General features: G+C 37.7%; 1 protein-coding gene across 1 annotated transcript in view; it reads right to left on the minus strand.

Annotated features, from left to right (window-relative positions):
• LOC128659927 (uncharacterized) overlaps nucleotides 1–18,688 on the minus strand; it is a 150,279-nt gene that overhangs the window by 101,688 nt on the left and 29,903 nt on the right. Inside the window, exons 2-3 of the mRNA XM_053713513.1 lie at nucleotides 16,467–17,532; nucleotides 15,580–15,687 (exon numbers count right to left, since the gene is read on the minus strand). Of these exons, the coding sequence (XP_053569488.1) occupies nucleotides 15,580–15,687; nucleotides 16,467–17,514 (1,156 nt within the window). The 5' untranslated portion in view covers nucleotides 17,515–17,532. The remainder of the gene's footprint in view (nucleotides 1–15,579; nucleotides 15,688–16,466; nucleotides 17,533–18,688) is intronic.

An 18,688-nucleotide genomic window follows, 5' to 3' on the forward strand; every position in this document is an offset into this window, starting at 1 on the left:
ACCCCTGCATTACACTTTTAACCCCTAATCTGCCGCTCCGTAAACCGCCGCCACCTACGTTATCCCTATGTACCCCTAATCTGCTGCCCTAACATCGCCGACCCCTATGTTATATTTATTAACCCCTAATCTGCCCCCCACAACGTCGCCGACACCTACCTACACTTATTAACCCCTAATCTGCCGACCGGAGCTCACCGCTATTCTAATAAATGTATTAACCCCTAAAGCTAAGTCTAACCCTAACACTAACACCCCCCTAAGTTAAATATAATTTTTATCTAACGAAATAAATTAACTCTTATTAAATAAATGATTCCTATTTAAAGCTAAATACTTACCTGTAAAATAAATCCTAATATAGCTACAATATAAATTATAATTATATTATAGCTATTTTAGGATTAATATTTATTTTACAGGCAACTTTGTAATTATTTTAACCAGGTACAATAGCTATTAAATAGTTAAGAACTATTTAATAGTTACCTAGTTAAAATAATAACAAATTTACCTGTAAAATAAATCCTAACCTAAGATATAATTAAACCTAACACTACCCTATCAATAAAATAATTAAATAAACTACCTACAATTACCTACAATTAACCTAACACTACACTATCAATAAATTAATTAAACACAATTGCTACAAATAAATAAAATTAAATAAACTATCTAAAGTACAAAAAATAAAAAAGAACTAAGTTACAGAAAATAATAAAATATTTACAAACATAAGAAAAATATTACAACAATTTTAAACTAATTACACCTACTCTAAGCCCCCTAATAAAATAACAAAGACCCCCAAAATAAAAAATTCCCTACCCTATTCTAAAATACAAATATTACAAGCTCTTTTACCTTACCAGCCCTGAACAGGGCCCTTTGCGGGGCATGCCCCAAGAATTTCAGCTCTTTTGCCTGTAAAAAAAAACATACAATACCCCCCCCCCAACATTACAACCCACCACCCACATACCCCTAATCTAACCCAAACCCCCCTTAAATAAACCTAACACTACCCCCCTGATGATCTTCCTACCTTGTCTTCACCATGCCAGGTTCACCGATCCGTCCTGGCTCCAAGATCTTCATCCAACCCAAGCGGGGGCTAGACATCCACTGAAGAAGTCCAGAAGAGGGTCCAAAGTCTTCCTCCTATCCGGCAAGAAGAGGACATCCGGACCGGCAAACATCTTCTCCAAGCGGCATCTTCTATCTTCTTCCATCCGATGACGACCGGCTCCATCTTGAAGACCTCCAGCGCGGATCCATCCTCTTCTTCCGACGACTAGACGACGAATGACGGTTCCTTTAAGGGACGTCATCCAAGATGGCGTCCCTCGAATTCCGATTGGCTGATAGGATTCTATCAGCCAATCGGAATTAAGGTAGGAATTTTCTGATTGGCTGATGGAATCAGCCAATCAGAATATAGTTCAATCCGATTGGCTGATCCAATCAGCCAATCAGATTGAGCTCGCATTCTATTGGCTGATCGGAACAGCCAATAGAATGCGAGCTCAATCTGATTGGCTGATTGGATCAGCCAATCGGATTGAACTATATTCTGATTGGCTGATTCCATCAGCCAATCAGAAAATTCCTACCTTAATTCCGATTGGCTGATAGAATCCTATCAGCCAATCGGAATTCGAGGGACGCCATCTTGGATGACGTCCCTTAAAGGAACCGTCATTCGTCGTCTAGTCGTCGGAAGAAGAGGATGGATCCGCGCTGGAGGTCTTCAAGATGGAGCCGGTCGTCATCGGATGGAAGAAGATAGAAGATGCCGCTTGGAGAAGATGTTTGCCGGTCCGGATGTCCTCTTCTTGCCGGATAGGAGGAAGACTTTGGACCCTCTTCTGGACTTCTTCAGTGGATGTCTAGCCCCCGCTTGGGTTGGATGAAGATCTTGGAGCCAGGACGGATCGGTGAACCTGGCATGGTGAAGACAAGGTAGGAAGATCATCAGGGGGGTAGTGTTAGGTTTATTTAAGGGGGGTTTGGGTTAGATTAGGGGTATGTGGGTGGTGGGTTGTAATGTTGGGGGGGGGGGTATTGTATGTTTTTTTTTACAGGCAAAAGAGCTGAAATTCTTGGGGCATGCCCCGCAAAGGGCCCTGTTCAGGGCTGGTAAGGTAAAAGAGCTTGTAATATTTGTATTTTAGAATAGGGTAGGGAATTTTTTATTTTGGGGGGCTTTGTTATTTTATTAGGGGGCTTAGAGTAGGTGTAATTAGTTTAAAATTGTTGTAATATTTTTCTTATCTTTGTAAATATTTTATTATTTTCTGTAACTTAGTTCTTTTTTATTTTTTGTACTTTAGATAGTTTATTTAATTTTATTTATTTGTAGCAATTGTGTTTAATTAATTTATTGATAGTGTAGTGTTAGGTTAATTGTAGGTAATTGTAGGTAGTTTATTTAATTATTTTATTGATAGGGTAGTGTTAGGTTTAATTATATCTTAGGTTAGGATTTATTTTACAGGTATATTTGTTATTATTTTAACTAGGTAACTATTAAATAGTTCTTAACTATTTAATAGCTATTGTACCTGGTTAAAATAATTACAAAGTTGCCTGTAAAATAAATATTAATCCTAAAATAGCTATAATATAATTATAATTTATATTGTAGCTATATTAGGATGTATTTTACAGGTAAGTATTTAGCTTTAAATAGGAATTATTTATTTAATAAGAGTTAATTTATTTCGTTAGATAAAAATTATATTTAACTTAGGGGGGTGTTAGTGTTAGGGTTAGACTTAGCTTTAGGGGTTAATACATTTATTAGAATAGCGGTGAGCTCCGGTCGGCAGATTAGGGGTTAATAATTGAAGGTAGGTGTCGGCGATGTTAGGGAGGGCAGATTAGGGGTTAATACTATTTATGATAGGGTTAGTGAGGCGGATTAGGGGTTAATAACTTTATTATAGTAGCGCTCAGGTCCGCTCGGCAGATTAGGGGTTAATAAGTGTAGGTAGGTGTCGGCGACGTTGAGGGGGGCAGATTAGGGGTTAATAAATATAACATAGGGGTCGGCGATGTTAGGGGTAGCAGATTAGGGGTACATAGGGATAACGTAGGTGGCGGCGATTTGCGGTCGGAAGATTAGGGGTTAATTATTTTAAGTAGCTTGCGGCGACGTTGTGGGGGGCAAGTTAGGGGTTAATAGATATAATACAGGGGTCGGCGGTGTTAGGGGCGGCAGATTAGGGGTACATAAGTATAACGTAGGTGGCGGTCGGCAGATTAGGGGTTAAAATTTTTAATCGAGTGTCGGCGATGTGGGGGGACCTCGGTTTAGGGGTACATAGGTAGTTTATGGGTGTTAGTGTACTTTAGGGTACAGTAGTTAAGAGCTTTATAAACCGGCGTTAGCCAGAAAGCTCTTAACTCCTGCTATTTTCAGGCGGCTGGAATCTTGTCGTTAGAGCTCTAACGCTCACTGCAGAAACGACTCTAAATACCGGCGTTAGGAAGATCCCATTGAAAAGATAGGCTACGCAAATGGCGTAGGGGGATCTGCGGTATGGAAAAGTCGCGGCTGTAAAGTGAGCGTTAGACCCTTTAATCACTGACTCCAAATACCAGCGGGCGGCCAAAACCAGCGTTAGGAGCCTCTAACGCTGGTTTTGACGGCTACCGCCGAACTCTAAATCTAGGCCATTGATTCTATTGATATATAACTATGTCAGTATATGTCATTTCTGCTTCCTTTATTAATAGTAATTTCTCAAAGTTACCCCCCTCCAGTTTTTCTTCACTTTGCATATACCCCAGTAGCTAAGATCTTTAATTCTATTACCATCTTGGTCTCCTTTTTCTATGCTATTAAGATGTTTTCATATTCTAGTTCTAAGAATCTGGCAAGTTTCACCTAAATAATGTTTTATTTGTGTATAACCATATATTTCCCCTTACTGACATTATCTGCCTGTCTCCTAAACCCCCATCATGATTTTTATGACACCCCCTCCTGCCCCTGCATTCAGACCTTTGTAACACTTTGTCTTTTAAGCCTGTGTTTTAAGATATAATCTGTAAATTCCATCAAATTGTTCAGTATTGCTTCAGACTTGAAAAAGGAAGACACTCTTCCGAAAGCTTGTCATCTTATAAATGTATAGTTAGTCCAATAAAAAAATATCATTGCTAATGCAATACTCTTGTTATTTTGATATATATAAATATATATATATACAGTAAATCCCCTGAGGATCAGGATCCGGTGTGTATCCCATATGATCTTCAAGAAATAGCAGGTCCTCAAAGATTGAATTCAACACCTTTAATGTATCAGAAATAAATCACATAACGTTTTGGCCCCTAACAGAGGCCTTGGTCACATGTACAAAGACAACACCTATCTAACATACCCCTAGAGTAGCGATATATATATATACCCCCTATCCGTTACCTAATTCACTGTGTGAGAACCGCAAAAATCACACTTACTGAATGCAGCTGAACCGGGTTGAGATGCACTGACGTCATCACCCTCTGCCTGGTGCCATGGCAACAAGCAAACAAAGCACTCACACTGATTACGTAAATTGCGTCATAATGCCGGATGATCGGCGCACCACATTAAGGAAAGCGGGGTTGTTGTCTGTAGTCATGGCAACACAATGTCCAATGCGGACATATGAAAAAAATACAGCGTGAATACACTATGTGCTACAGGCAGTGAATATATTAACCATAATTATACAAATGTACAAAAATGATCATAGCAATAAGGACCATAAATAAAGTTATAGATAACCTAAAAATGTATTAAGCCAAAACAGGCATATCATATATTCAGTTAAAGCCTGTATGCTAATCTTATAAGTGAAAAGATACAATGTTGTTGCTAGACCAACCTAAAAAAATAAAAACAATGTGCCTCAAGGACATGGTAGAATCAATTATATGAGTAGAGGAAATCCACAGTCCTATTTATAGAAACAGCTGTAATCAACCATGGTGTTCAACCCCCTAGGTGCAATTGTATCCAATTTATTGATCCATCTTGATTCCAGTCTTAACAAGGCTTTGGCACTATCCCCACCGCGTCTGGATTTCGGAATATGGTCTATTAGGATAGTTCTTATTGATGAGATCGCATGTCCAGCTTGTTGAAAATGTCGGGCCACAGGTTGGCCCAATCCACCGTTATCAAATGCCAGCCTGATAGTTGACTTATGGTTTGCCAACCTCTCTCTGAATGTGGTAATGGTCTTACCCACATAATATAAGGAGCATGGGCAAATGATAACATAAATAAACTATGACAACAACAATTGTTGAAAAAGTCCTGTGAGTGCAATCCTTTCTTTGGTTAATGCTTTGTATCATTGCACCCAGGCAGGTGACTTTGGTGGGTCGTGCTGTAGATTTGTATTTATATATATATATATATATATATATATATAATATAGGTAATATTTCAATATTATATGAAATGCTTAGACCATTGCTAAATGCAAACCCATTTTGTCAAGATTCCGAAACTAGACTCAGAAATCAAACCCCCCTCTTTCTGACCAAATACCCATCCCAAAACTACAAAGAGAACATTTGTTCCCCAACTAGAAAGTAGAAGCTTCAAAAGATTCTTTATCTCATCACTTAATGAGATTAGATCTTTTCAAACTAGATAAAGCTGTTACCTCGATCACAGGAACCCCCGTGGACAGCAGACACAGGTCTGGACTCATGTTTGAAGCTCGTGATCTTCATGAAAGCAGTTAATTTACACTATGTATGCATAGACAAGTCACTGTAATTCCTGCAACTCTTGAATACAAAATCCTTGTCTGGAAAGGTGATAGCTCAGATGCCAGCATATGGGAGGCCAAGTCTCGTATGAAATTACTTGTGCATAAGTTTCATATAGTTAAAATACTCATATAAGATATACCTTATACATAATATACTATATTAGATAAGTGTCTGTTGTATTGAGTGGGTAGCTGTATTGGTGAATTTAAAATGTTTGACTGTGTCAGAATAAAACTACATTTATTTTTTATTTGTTTCAGGAATCTGGAGTGAAAATGTGGTTCCAAATATAACTAGTAGATACTGGTTTATAAATGCCTATGTAATGTGTGCCATGAATTGTATCATATAGATTTATGCACTCAAAATTAAGGGGAAATTCACAGATGGGCAATGTATTCCTATTAGATGGAGTAAAATCAAATATATATATATATATATATATATATATATATATATATATATATATATATATATATAAAGAGCGTTGTGGAAGCGGCACTCCTCACATCAGCAATCACCTGGTGCACTGCTAAACAAACAGACAATAGCAAGTGGTGAAGGATCCAAACGGCCAAACGGATGGGTTCTGTATCCAGCAAAAACTTCACACAGCAGGAATTTATAATCCGTTTAATGTGTAAATAACCAAACGTTTAAGCCCTCACATGGGCTTTTGTCAATGGTAAACATAAGCCAGGACAGACACAGTTTTTGCAGGATACGGAACCCATACGTTTGGATCCTTCACCACTTGCTATTTTATATATATATATATATATATACACAGTATATCTATAATGATATGAATTACTACAGAATTACATCAGACTGCTACTCACAGGGTATGTATATGAATGTATATGATATAAGATGATAACTGGAAAAGGTGGCGATATATCAGAATATGAACTAAAATATTAATTAATCTCATACTAAAATTATGAATTAAAATCCTTTTAAGTCCCCTTATAGAAACGCGACTTTTGGGTACATCTCTTAAGACATTATCAGTGGGAAGTTTATATATATATATATATATATATATGCGTATGTTGTATAGATTTAATGTTGTACACAGGTCTAGTGTTTAAATGTATAAGAATACATACTTAGTCTTAAAGTGTACGTGCTCAGTTGAGCCAGATAGTCACATGTATATTGACCAAATAGTTTATTGAGCTAGAAAATGTAAGTGTATTAAGAAACATTTTTTATTATTATTATTATTATCGGTTATTTGTAGAGCGCCAACAGATTCTGCAGCGCTATAAACAAATGCGGAGTACAACAAAACAATTATAGGGATCAAACGGGTAGAGGGCCTTGCCAAGAGTCGCACTGTTGTAGTCAGCTCTTAAGAAGGTGATCTACAAACAGCTGGACTCTTAGGTTTACATGCTAAAGGGGTTCAGGGGATAGCAATGGAGGAGAGGAAATGGTAGAAAGAAAGGTTAGTGTAGGTTGCATGCATCCCTGAACAGTAGAGTTTTCAGGGAGCGCTTGAAGCTTTTAAAACTAGGGGAGAGTCTTGTGGAGCGAGGCAGAGAGTTCCACAAGATGGGAGCCAGTCTGGAGAAGTCCTGTAAACGGGAGTGTGAGGAGGTAACAAGAGAGGAGGAGAGTAGGAGGTCATGAGCAGAGCAAAGGGGACGGGAGGGAGAGTATCTGGAGACAAGGTCTGAGATATAGGGGGGAGCAGTGCAATGAGGGCTTTGTATGTCAGAGTGAGAATTTTGTGTTTAATCCTGGAGGCAAGAGGAAGCCAGTGAAGGGATTGGCAGAGAGGTGCAGCAGATGAAGAGCAACGATTAAGGAAGATGAGCCTGGCAGAGGCATTCATTATGGATTGTAAAGAAGCTAGGCGACAGCTGGGGAGACCAGAGAGGACAGAGTTGCAGTAATTGAGGCGGGAAAGGATGAGAGAGTGGATTAAAATCTTAGTTGTGTCTTGTGTAAGGAAATGTCTAATTTTAGAGATGTTTTTAAGGAAGCGTGGGCTTTAGCCAAGGACTGAATGTGAGGAGTGAAAGAAAGATCTGAGTCAAATGTGACCCCACGACATTGGGCATGCGGGGAAGGGGTAGGCAGAGAGTGGCCTTTTGATTTTGCTGTAAGTAGGTCCTTGGTAACCTTAACGATTGCTGTCTCTGTGGAGTCATGGGGACGAAATCCAGATTGCAGTGGGTAGAGAGTTTAATGTAAGGAAATGGGATAGGTGAGCATATACTAGCTTTTCGAGAAGCTTTGAGGCAAGAAGGTGGAGGGAAATAGGGCGGTAGTTGGATGGGGAGATTGAATCAAGGGAAGGTTTTTTGAGGATAGGTGTGACCAGTGCATGTTTCAGAGATGAGGGAAATATACAGGTGCTGAGGGAGAGGTTGAAAATGTGTGTGAGTAAAGGGGTAAAGGTAGAAGAGAGGGAGGAGAGTAGCTGTGTGGGGAGAGAGCAGTATAAGTGCAGAAACTTCTTCCTCAGTAACAGGGGAGAAAGAGCTAAGTTTATGGCTATGTGGGTTGTGGTTAATTGCGAGCGTTTGATTGTCAAGGACGGATGTAAGGGTGGAATTATAGTGGCAGATCGATTGGTGAGGGCAGAAAAAGGAGGAGAAGGATGAGAGGAGAGGTTTGGGGGAATTAGCAAGCTGTTGCTGATCTAATGACATAATGCTTCTGTGAAGTTTGGTGTGAGGAGTAGAGGGAGGGAGAGTTGTAGGGAGGGATGATTTATTGCAAGTGAGGAGATGGTGGTCAGAAAGAGGAAAAGGGGAGTTTGTGAAGTTTGAAATAGTGCATCGATAGCTAAAGATCAGGTCAAGGGAGTGACTGTCTTTGTGAGTGGGAGAATCAATCCATTGTGACAAACCGAAAGAGGAAGTGAGTTGCAGAAGTTGTTTTGCAGAGGAAGCAGTGGGATTGTCAAGAGGGATGTTGAAGTCGCCAAGAATGAGGGCAGAGGTGTCTGAGGAAAGGAAATAAGGTAGCCAGGCAGCCAAGTGATCTAGAAATTGAGTTGAGGAGCCAGGGGGTCGGTATATGACTGCAACACATATAGGGAGGGGAGAGAATAAGCTAATCATGTGGGTTTCGAATGAGGAAAATGTGAGGGAAGAGCTGGGTTGTATTTGTTGAAAGGTGCAACAACAGGAAAGTAAAATACCTACACCACCTCCTTGTCTAATACCAGACCTAGGAGTGTGGCTGAAATGGAGACCCCATGTGACAGAGCAGCAGTGGATGCTGGGACTAGGGGGAGAGAGCCAGGTTTCAGTTAGGGCCAGAAGGCTGAGTGAGCGGGAGTTAAAGAGGGCATGTATAGAAGTGAGTTTGTTGCAAACAGAGCGAGAGTTCCAGAGTGCACAAGTGAAAGGGTAGTGGCTTTAAATGCAAGATAAATGTGAGTAAAGTTGCCAGAGTTTTGTTTTCTGACTCTATGGAAGGGTACACATGGATGTGCACGGCTAGGAAGTTGCTGGGGACCAGGATTAGGGGAGATGTCACCAGCAGTTAGTAAAAGCAAGAGGGAGAGTGACATGAGATGAGATACAGATTTAAAAATATATAAGAAAATATTTTCCCTGTAGCTGAAAAATGGAACTACACTCCAGTTGCCTGTTGCCCCCTCCGGTGTCCAATATGTGAATTGCAGCCAAAGGTATTCAATTGGGAAATTAAATAACCAGTTGATTAGCCAATGAAAGCTAAGGGCGTAATCAGAGATTTTTCCATTGGGTGATTTAGAATTGAAGGTGGAGTCGGTCACAGACAAAAAGACTATGCAAAGAAAGGAAGATAAAGAAAAACACACTTTGGTTAGGGGCTTGGTTTGGAATAACTCTGTTTTTAATGTTTTAAATCAAAGGTATTCTATAGCTATAGTTAAATTGTAGCTGTGATTTGTAAGTGTAATTTGTAGTTACAATTTACATTTTAGAGACCTGTGTAGTCCATAAACAATTATATTAGTGCTAAGTAAATTTATTATATAGAGGAAAGGATTTAGTATTTTAAGGTTCATAGTTTAAACCGAAGGTACTGTTGTATATTATAACAATTGCATTTATTATTGTGGTTAAATCTCTGGTTGTTTTAAATTAAGCATTGTAATTTAGTAATCCATATTTTGGCATTGGACTAGTGTTGTTGGCTAATTACATATGGTTCTTGTAAGTTTAATGGTAGTATTCAATAATTAATTAATTTTGAATAAGGTAGATTTATAGATTACATTGTGTCCATAATACATAGGTACCAGACAATTTAATTGAATATTAATTAATATATATATATATATATATATAAACCTAGATTACAAGTTTTGCGTTCGGGTTTTAATGCTGAAAAAAATGGCCATTTCAGAGTAAAAACCGGAATGCAGCCATTACGAGTCTTGTCGGTATAGTTATACTGCAAGCATTTTAGCCTGTAACCCAACGTCAGTCACGCACTCAAAAAAATGATGTTTTTGCGTGGGATTTTCATAGCGTTGGCATTACAAGTTTTGCGGTAAGGCTAAAAAGCTTGCGTTACATCGTATACCGACACGATCCATACTGCAATCTGAGACCAGTAGTTATGAGTTTTGCACCAAAAAACTGTTACACAAAACTCAAACTGTTACAAAGTATACTAACACCCATAAACTACCTATTAACTCCTAAACTGAGGCCCTCCCGCATCGCAAACACTACATTACAGTTATTAACCCCTAAACTGCCGCTCACATCGCCGCCACTAATACAATTTATTAACCCCTATTCCGCTGCTCCCTGAAATCGTCACCACTATAATAAAGTTATTAATCCCTAAAGCTCTGGCCTCCCACATCACTGCCACTAAATAAACCTATTAACCCCTAAACCAACATCCCCCCACATCGCAAAAAAACTACATTAAACTACTAACCCCTAAACCTAACAACCCCCTAACTTTCAATTAAAATTACAAGATCCCTTTATTAAAATAAATAAAAACTTACCTGGGAAATGAAAAAAAAACAAGTTTAAAATATATATTAAACTAACATTACTATTATATTAAAATAACTATCAATTAAATAAATTAAATTACACATTAAAAAAACCTAACACTACTAAATTAAATTAAATCTACAATTACAAAAAATACTAAATTACAAAAAATAACAAACACTAAATTACGAAAAATAACAAACAAAATTATCCAAAATAAAAACAATTACAGGTGGCCCTCGTTTTACAACGGTTCAATTTACACCGTTTCAGAATAACAACCTTTTTTTCCAGTCATGTGATTGATATTGAAAAGCATTGAGAAGCAGTGCATTTATTAAAACAGCCAGTAGGTGGAGCTGTCCGCTTGTGTTGCAGCAAAGCCAAGCAAACTGAAATTAATCAGTTTAATCAGACCTGAGCTATCGAGCAGATTTCAAAGGAACAAGATCTTCCTGTCTATAAATCAGTCCAGATTGGAATGCATAGAAAGAACTGTTTGCAGAAAAATGCAAGTGAAGTCTGTGTTGTGTGATTATTTTATTACGTTTATAATGCTGTTTAGCAAATGTATTTGTTCATTTTACTTAGTTTAATTATATATTCTGTGTTGTGTGATTATTTTATTAGGTTTATAATGCTGTTTAGCATTTAAAGTCTTCATTTCAAAGCTTTAAAAATAATGTATTAGGTGTTACTTATGACAATTTTGAGAGGGGCCTGGAACCTATCTCCCTCACTTCCCATTGACTTACATTATAAACTGGGTTTCAATTTACAACGGTTTCGATTTACAACCATTCCTTCTGGAACCTAACCCCGGCGTAAACTGAGGGCTACCTGTACACCTAATCTAATAGCCCTATGAAAATAAAAAAGCCCCCCCAAAGAAAAACCCTAGCCTACAATAAATTACCAATAGCCCTTAAAAGGGCCGTTTGTAGGGCATTGACTTAAAGAAATCAGCTCTTTTACCTGAAGAAAATACAAAGACCCCCCAACATTAAAACCCACCACCCAACCCCCACCCCCCAAAATAAAAAACCTAACTCTAACAAAAACCTAAGCTACCCATTGTCCTGAAAAGGGCATTTGTACGGGCATTGCCCTTAAAAGGGCATTTAGCTCTTTTTCTTGCCCTGAAAAAGGCATTTAGCTCTTTTACATAAAGCCTTAACCCTAATCTAAAAAAAAAAAAAAAAGTTAAAAAAAGCCCTAACATTAACCCCCGACGATCCACTTACAGTTTCTGAAGTCTTCATCTATGCAGGCGGCGTTTTCCATCTTCATCCCGGCGTAGCGGGTCGATCCTGAAGACATCTGGCGCGGAGCATCCTCTTCATACGGTCGCTGCCGTATACTGAATCTTCAATGCAAGGGAGCCTTTTCAAAATGGCATCCCTTGCATTCCTATTGGCTGATTTGATTTTTTTAATTCAAATCAGCCAATAGGATGAGAGCTACTGAAATCCTATTGGCTGTTCAAATCAGCCAATAGGATGAGAGTTATTGAAATTCTACTGGCTATTCAAATCAGCCAATCGGTCAAATCTGTCTTCAGGATGGACCCGCTCCGCACCGCCGGGATAAAGATAGAAGATGCCGTCTGGATGAAGATAGAAGACGCCGCCTGGATGGATGAAGACCTTGCCGTCTGGATGTCCGGACTTCAGAAACTGTAAGTGGATCGTCAGGGGTTAGTGTTAGGTTTTGTTTTACTTTTTTTGGGTGGGTTTTTTTTTTAGATTAGGGTTTGGGCTTTATGTAAAAGAGCTAAATGCCCTTTTCAGGGCAAGAAAAAGAGCTGAATGTCATTTTAAGGGCAATGCCCATACAAATGACCTTTCCAGGGCAATGAGTAGCTTAGGTTTTTGTTAGAGTTAGGTTTTTTATTTTGGGGGGTTGGTTGGGTGGTGGGTTTTACTGTTGGGGGGGTCGCTGTATTCTTTTCCGGTAAAAGAGCTGATTTCTTTAGGGCAATGTTCTACAAAAGGCCCTTTTAAGGGCTATTGGTAGTTTATTGTAGGCTAGGATTTTTTTTATTTTGGGGGGCTTCTTTATTTTTATAGGGCTATTAGATTAGGTGTAATTAGTTTTATTTTGGATAATTTTGTTTGTTATTTTTTGTAATTTAGTATTTTTTAGTAGTGTGAGTTTTTTTTAGTGTGTAATTTAATTTATTTAATAGAGTTATTTTAATTTTAGTATAATAGTAATGTTAGTTTAATTTATAGTTTAAACTTAGTTTTTTTTATTTCCCAGGTAAGTTGTTTTTATTTTAAAGGACCAGTCAATACAGTAGATTTGCATAATAAACAAACGCATGATAAGAAGACAATGCAATAGCACTTAGTCTGAACTTCAAATGAGTAGCAGATTTTTGTTAAATAAATTGCAAAGTTATATCTATTTCCACTCCCCCTGTACCATGTGACAGCCATCAGCCAATAACAAATGTATATACATATATACTGTGAATTCTTGCACATGCTCAGTAGGAGTTGGTGACTCAAAAAGTGTAAATATAAAAAGACTGTGCACATTTTGTTAATGGAAGTAAATTGAAAAGTTCTTTAAGATTGCATGCTGTATCAGAACATTGAAGTTTAATTTTGACTTGAGTGTCCCTTTAAGATTGGGATCTTGTAATTTTAATTTAAAGTTAAGGGGTTGTTAGGTTTAGGGGTTAATAGTTTAATTTGTTTTTTTGCGATGTGGGAGGCTGTCGGTTTAGGGGTTTATAGGTTTATTTAGTGGCAGTGATGTAGGAGGCCAGAGGTTTAGGGGTTAATAACTTTATTTAGTGGCGGCGATGTCGGGGAGCGGCGGAATAGGGGTTAATATCTTTATTATAGTGTGGGCAATGTTGGGGTGTGGGGGAATAGGGGTTAATAACTTTATTATAAAGGCTGCGATGTCGGGGAGCGGCGGAATAGGGGTTAATAACTTAGTGGTGGCAATGTCGAGAGCGGCAGATTAGGGGTTAATAACTTATTAGTGGCGGCGATTTCAGGGAGCGGCAGATTAGGGGTTACTAACTTTATTTAGGTGTCGGAGATGTCGGGGGCGGCAGATTAGGTGTTAATAACTTTATGTAGGTGACGGCGATGTCGAGGGCAGCAGATTAGGGGTTAATAACTTTATGTAGGTGACGGCAATGTTGGGGGCTGCAGATTAGGGGTTAATAACTTTATGTAGGTGACGGCGATGTCGGGGGCAGAAGATTAGGGGTGTTTAGACGTGGGGTTTATGTTAGGGTGTTAGGTTTAAACTTAACTTTTCCCCCCATAGACATCAATGGGGTTGCGTTACGAAGCTTTTCATTCTGCGATCGCAGGTGTTAGTTTTTTTCTAACACTCGCTCCCCATTGATGTCTATGGGCAAAGCTTGCACAAGACGTCAAAGCAGCGCTTGGATTTTGTGCGGTATGGAGCTCATCGCTAACCATATCGCACGCACAAGGTGGCTTTTCAAAAACTTGTAATGGCAGCGCTATGGAGGGTGAATTAACGCAACTTTTGTTGCGTTCGTTTCGCACCCTCTATAGCGCAAAACTTGTAATCTAGGTGATAGATATTTTCATAGCCTGCTTGATATAGAATATACTAGACATATATATTTGGTCATAATCAATACACTATTTTTTGCATAAATATAATCAATGTGTTTATAGAGATTAACTGGTCAGAATTAATTTAATTTGAAATTAAGTATTGATTTTTAATAATAATTTTATTGTCAAGTTTATAAATATCTCGACAGTGTTATTTTGGCGTACACGACAGAGATTTAACATCTCACTGGAGTGTATTGGCAAGATTCTGCTATATTAATTGGAGATATCGCTGACAATAATTTTATACTGCTATTAATTATTAATAATCATAATTCCATTAATCAAAAATATTGTTACGTAAATATATATAATTAGTTGGAGGTTACTGCTAAGATAGAAATAAATAATATTGTAACCTAGGATATATAACCTGTATATTTTGTGTGTTTAATAATCATATATGCAGCTCTTAAAGCTTCTACAGTACTGACCTGTGGCCCCCATGGGTTAGCAAAATAGCCATTCCTGTTTTAAACCAAAATGTTCAAGTGACAAATACTAAACTGCCTGAATATAGGATTGGTCAAGTAATTATCTACAGTATCTGTGTTATTGCCTGTTTTTTTATCTTTCATAATTGTTCTCCACAGAAGAGACAAATAAGGGGGGAACTTGAAGGGACGTGATACTCAAATGTTGAAGCATATGAAACTGATGCAGTGTAACTGTAAAAAGCTGACTATAAAATATCACATGAACATCTCTATGTAAAATAGGAAGATATTTTACTTCAAAATTCCTAAGTATTCACACCCTACTGTAAAGAGACTTTACGCAGCCAATAAGGATGCTTGTCCCAAGACTGGCAAGGGAGCGTGCATCTGGCATGTGTATTTACCTATTCAGTTTAAGGAAGTTTACTATGAAATATCATGAGATTTAATTAAAATCTCATGAGATCACAGCAAAGCACAAAATGACCTCAGCACTGCTGATTGGCTATTGTTTTTTTGTTTGTTTTTTAACTTGCAGTTGGACATCAGCTGAAGTATAACTGTTTGTACAGCACTTACTCTGGGGAGCTGAAGAAATTGTGAGGTAAAATATCTTCCCTTTTTACATAGAGATTATCAGGTGATATTTTCATGTCTGCTTTTTACAGTTATGCTGCATCACTTTCAAGTGATTTAGCATATGAGTATTATATAAAAAGAACAAGTATATTCCAGTCACATTTGAATCTATAAATGAGATTAGAAGACTCTCACCATCAACAGTAAATGTACCATTGTCACGCTTTATTGTGGTCCCATTATATTCCATGTCAGGCTCATCTTTCTTAATCTCTAACCGCTCCGGTACAACCACTGGAAAACCTGAGAACAAGAAATCGTAACCAATCACATGTAGCCAGCAGTGGGACTGGTTTTCTTATAGTGTAAGTCCAAAAAGAACAGCAGCACTCACCAATTTACAAATATGCAGGTGTAATGGGACACCAAAGTGAAAAAACGACAACGTTTCGGACCTCTAGTCCTTAGTCATGTCAGACATGACTAAAGACTAGAGATCCGAAACGTTGTTTTTTCACTTTGGTGTCCCAAAAAACCTGCATATTTGCTAAATTGGTGAGTGTTGCTGTTCTTTTTGGAATTTCATATATTTTTTTTTGGGATTGGTGTGGAACCCCCCACAGATTTGCACTACCACTGCGTTATTGTGCTTTACTGTGTTTGGACTGTTGCTTGTTATATTGTAAAATGACCATTACCCGTAACTGTGATGGAAATTGTAGAATTGTTTTCTATTTTCAGGTATTTATCTATTGTTGGAAAAAGGTAATTGATAGTTGTAGTAAGACTGTTTACTAATGACTGTAAACCCAGGTATTTTGCTAGATCATTTATATAGGTTACCACTGAAAAGAATAGATGAATAAAGAATGTTCCCTGTGGGCATCTATCCTATTGTTAGTGGACTTTGCCATAATGTGCTAGAATGTCCATCCTCACATTCCCCAGATATAATAATCACTGTACTAACAGAATGTTTCTGTAAGGTCAAGAATGGTACTGAACAAGATGGTTTGTGACCTGCAAGATATTAATTTTAGCAGTTCATCAAGGCAAGATTCAGAGACAATATATTACCATACCTTCTGGGGTAGCTTCTTCAACTTCCGAAAAGTCTTCCTCAGATTCTGCTGTTGTGTCTGTAATGAAACTGGGATCATGTGGATCCTTTTCAATATTTTTGATTAATGAAATATCACTTTCTTCGGCTATCTTGATTCCTTTATCTATTGAAGATTCTTGATCTATTGCTATCACAGATGATGTGGAAGTTGTGCGTCTATCTGTACTGCTGGTGCTCTGTTTATGGAGTGATTTTATATCAATTGTAGAAATACTCAGATGAGGATCTAAACTTACATCACCCATAGTCCATGTATACTTATCTGATTTTTTTAGAAAGTCGGATGTACTTGTGGATTTATTTTTTAAACCTAACATTTTACCAGTTTGTATTTTGGCTGTGAGTGTTGAATAAAATCGGTCAAAATCTGTAGACTTGTCCTCTGTAATCTTCAACTCTGTCATTGTACTTGTATCAATCATCTGTTTGCTTGAACAACGTCCACACACATAGCATTTTTCAATTACTTTTAGTATAGGAGTACTGCTTATATGAGACATTTGTAGTACTTGTAAATTAGATATTTCTGCAGGCGTCATCACTTTTGGTCTTATAGTTGGTAGTATTGGAGATAGTTTAATTTTCTTTATAGGAACATCTTCCTGAATTGTCGTAGAAGTAGCCGGTACATCAGGAGCTTTCATTGAGGTTGACGGTTTATGAAATTGAGAAAGAATTGATCTCTTGGTGGTTGAAGGAAATGGAGTTGATAGTGCAAAGTGAAAAAATCTTGTGGGAACCGCATCATCTTTCAAATACTTCCTTACACCATGGGTGTAGTAGGAATCCTCTGTAAAATGCAAAGAACACATACGATGTCTGTGACCCTTGTTGGTTTCAAATATCAATTTAACCACTTCTTCTAATTTGTCTTCATATTGTTTAGTTTGTTTCACCCATTGTCTAATCCGGTCAACACTTTTAGGGAAAACGTGAAGAGAAACTGCAGGATTCGATTTGCCTTTTCTATTAGTACTTGGGCACCCATTCACAAAGCAGTCCGGCATCTTGGTAATAATATTTGTCTGTAAATAAAAAAATATATATTTATCTTTTTATAATAAATAAATAAGTCTATTTAACATACATCATTTATATATATATTTCATTTATAACAATTGGGTGTTTGGATCAGTAATTTCATTTTGATCTATCAAATAACTGAAGGACACAGTAATATTTCAGTAGTGAAATGAGGTTTATTGGATTAACAGAAAATGTGCAATATGCATCAAAACGAAATTAGTCAGGTGCATAAATTTGGGCAACCCTGTCATTTTGTTGATTTGAATACCTGTAACTACCTAGCACTGATTAATTAGAAACATAGAAACATAGATATTGACGGCAGATAAGAGCCATAGGCCCAGCAAGTCTGCCTGACCTTACCTAACAGTATAAACTTATCTAGTTCGTAGGATAGCCCTATGCTTGTCCCATGCATTTTTAAAGTCCCCCACAGTGTTTGTTGCTACTACCTCTTGAGGAAGTTTATTCCATAAATCAATCACTCTTTCTGTAAAGAAGTGCTTCCTCAAATTACTCCTGAATCTACTACCCTTTAGCTTGAGCTCATGACCCCTTGTTCTTGAATTTTCCATTTTATGTAAAATACCCACAGCCTCAGTTTTACTAAACCCTTTAATGTACTTGAAAGTTGCTATCGTATCACCTCTTTCCCTTCTCTCCTCTAAGCTATACATATTTAGGTCATTGAGCCTATCCTGGTAAGTTTTATTTTTTAGATCATGTACCATTTTGGTAGCCCTCCTTTGCACAGATTCAAGTTTGTTAATATCCTTCTGAAGATATGGCCTCCAGAACTGCACACAATACTCCAGATAAGACCTAACTAATGATCTATAAAGTGGCATAAGAACCTTACTATTTCTGCTGCAAATACCTCTACCAATACATCCAAGCATTCTGCTAGCCTTACTCGCTGCATTACTACATTGTTTACTAAGTTTTAAATCATCTGAAATAATAATTCCCAAGTCCTGTTCCTCGTCTGTAACAGTCAGTAAAGTGTCATTGAGTCTGTAATTAACATTTGGATTTTTCTTCCCTAAATGCATTATTTTACACTGTGTTAAACTTGAGATCCCAGTCGTTTGTCCAATCCTCCAATTGTTGTATATCACTTCTCATTTTGTCTACCCCCCCTGGAACATCCACTCT

This window comes from Bombina bombina, chromosome 5 (assembly GCF_027579735.1).
Source record: "Bombina bombina isolate aBomBom1 chromosome 5, aBomBom1.pri, whole genome shotgun sequence".
In the NCBI taxonomy this organism is placed as follows: Eukaryota; Metazoa; Chordata; class Amphibia; order Anura; family Bombinatoridae; genus Bombina; species Bombina bombina.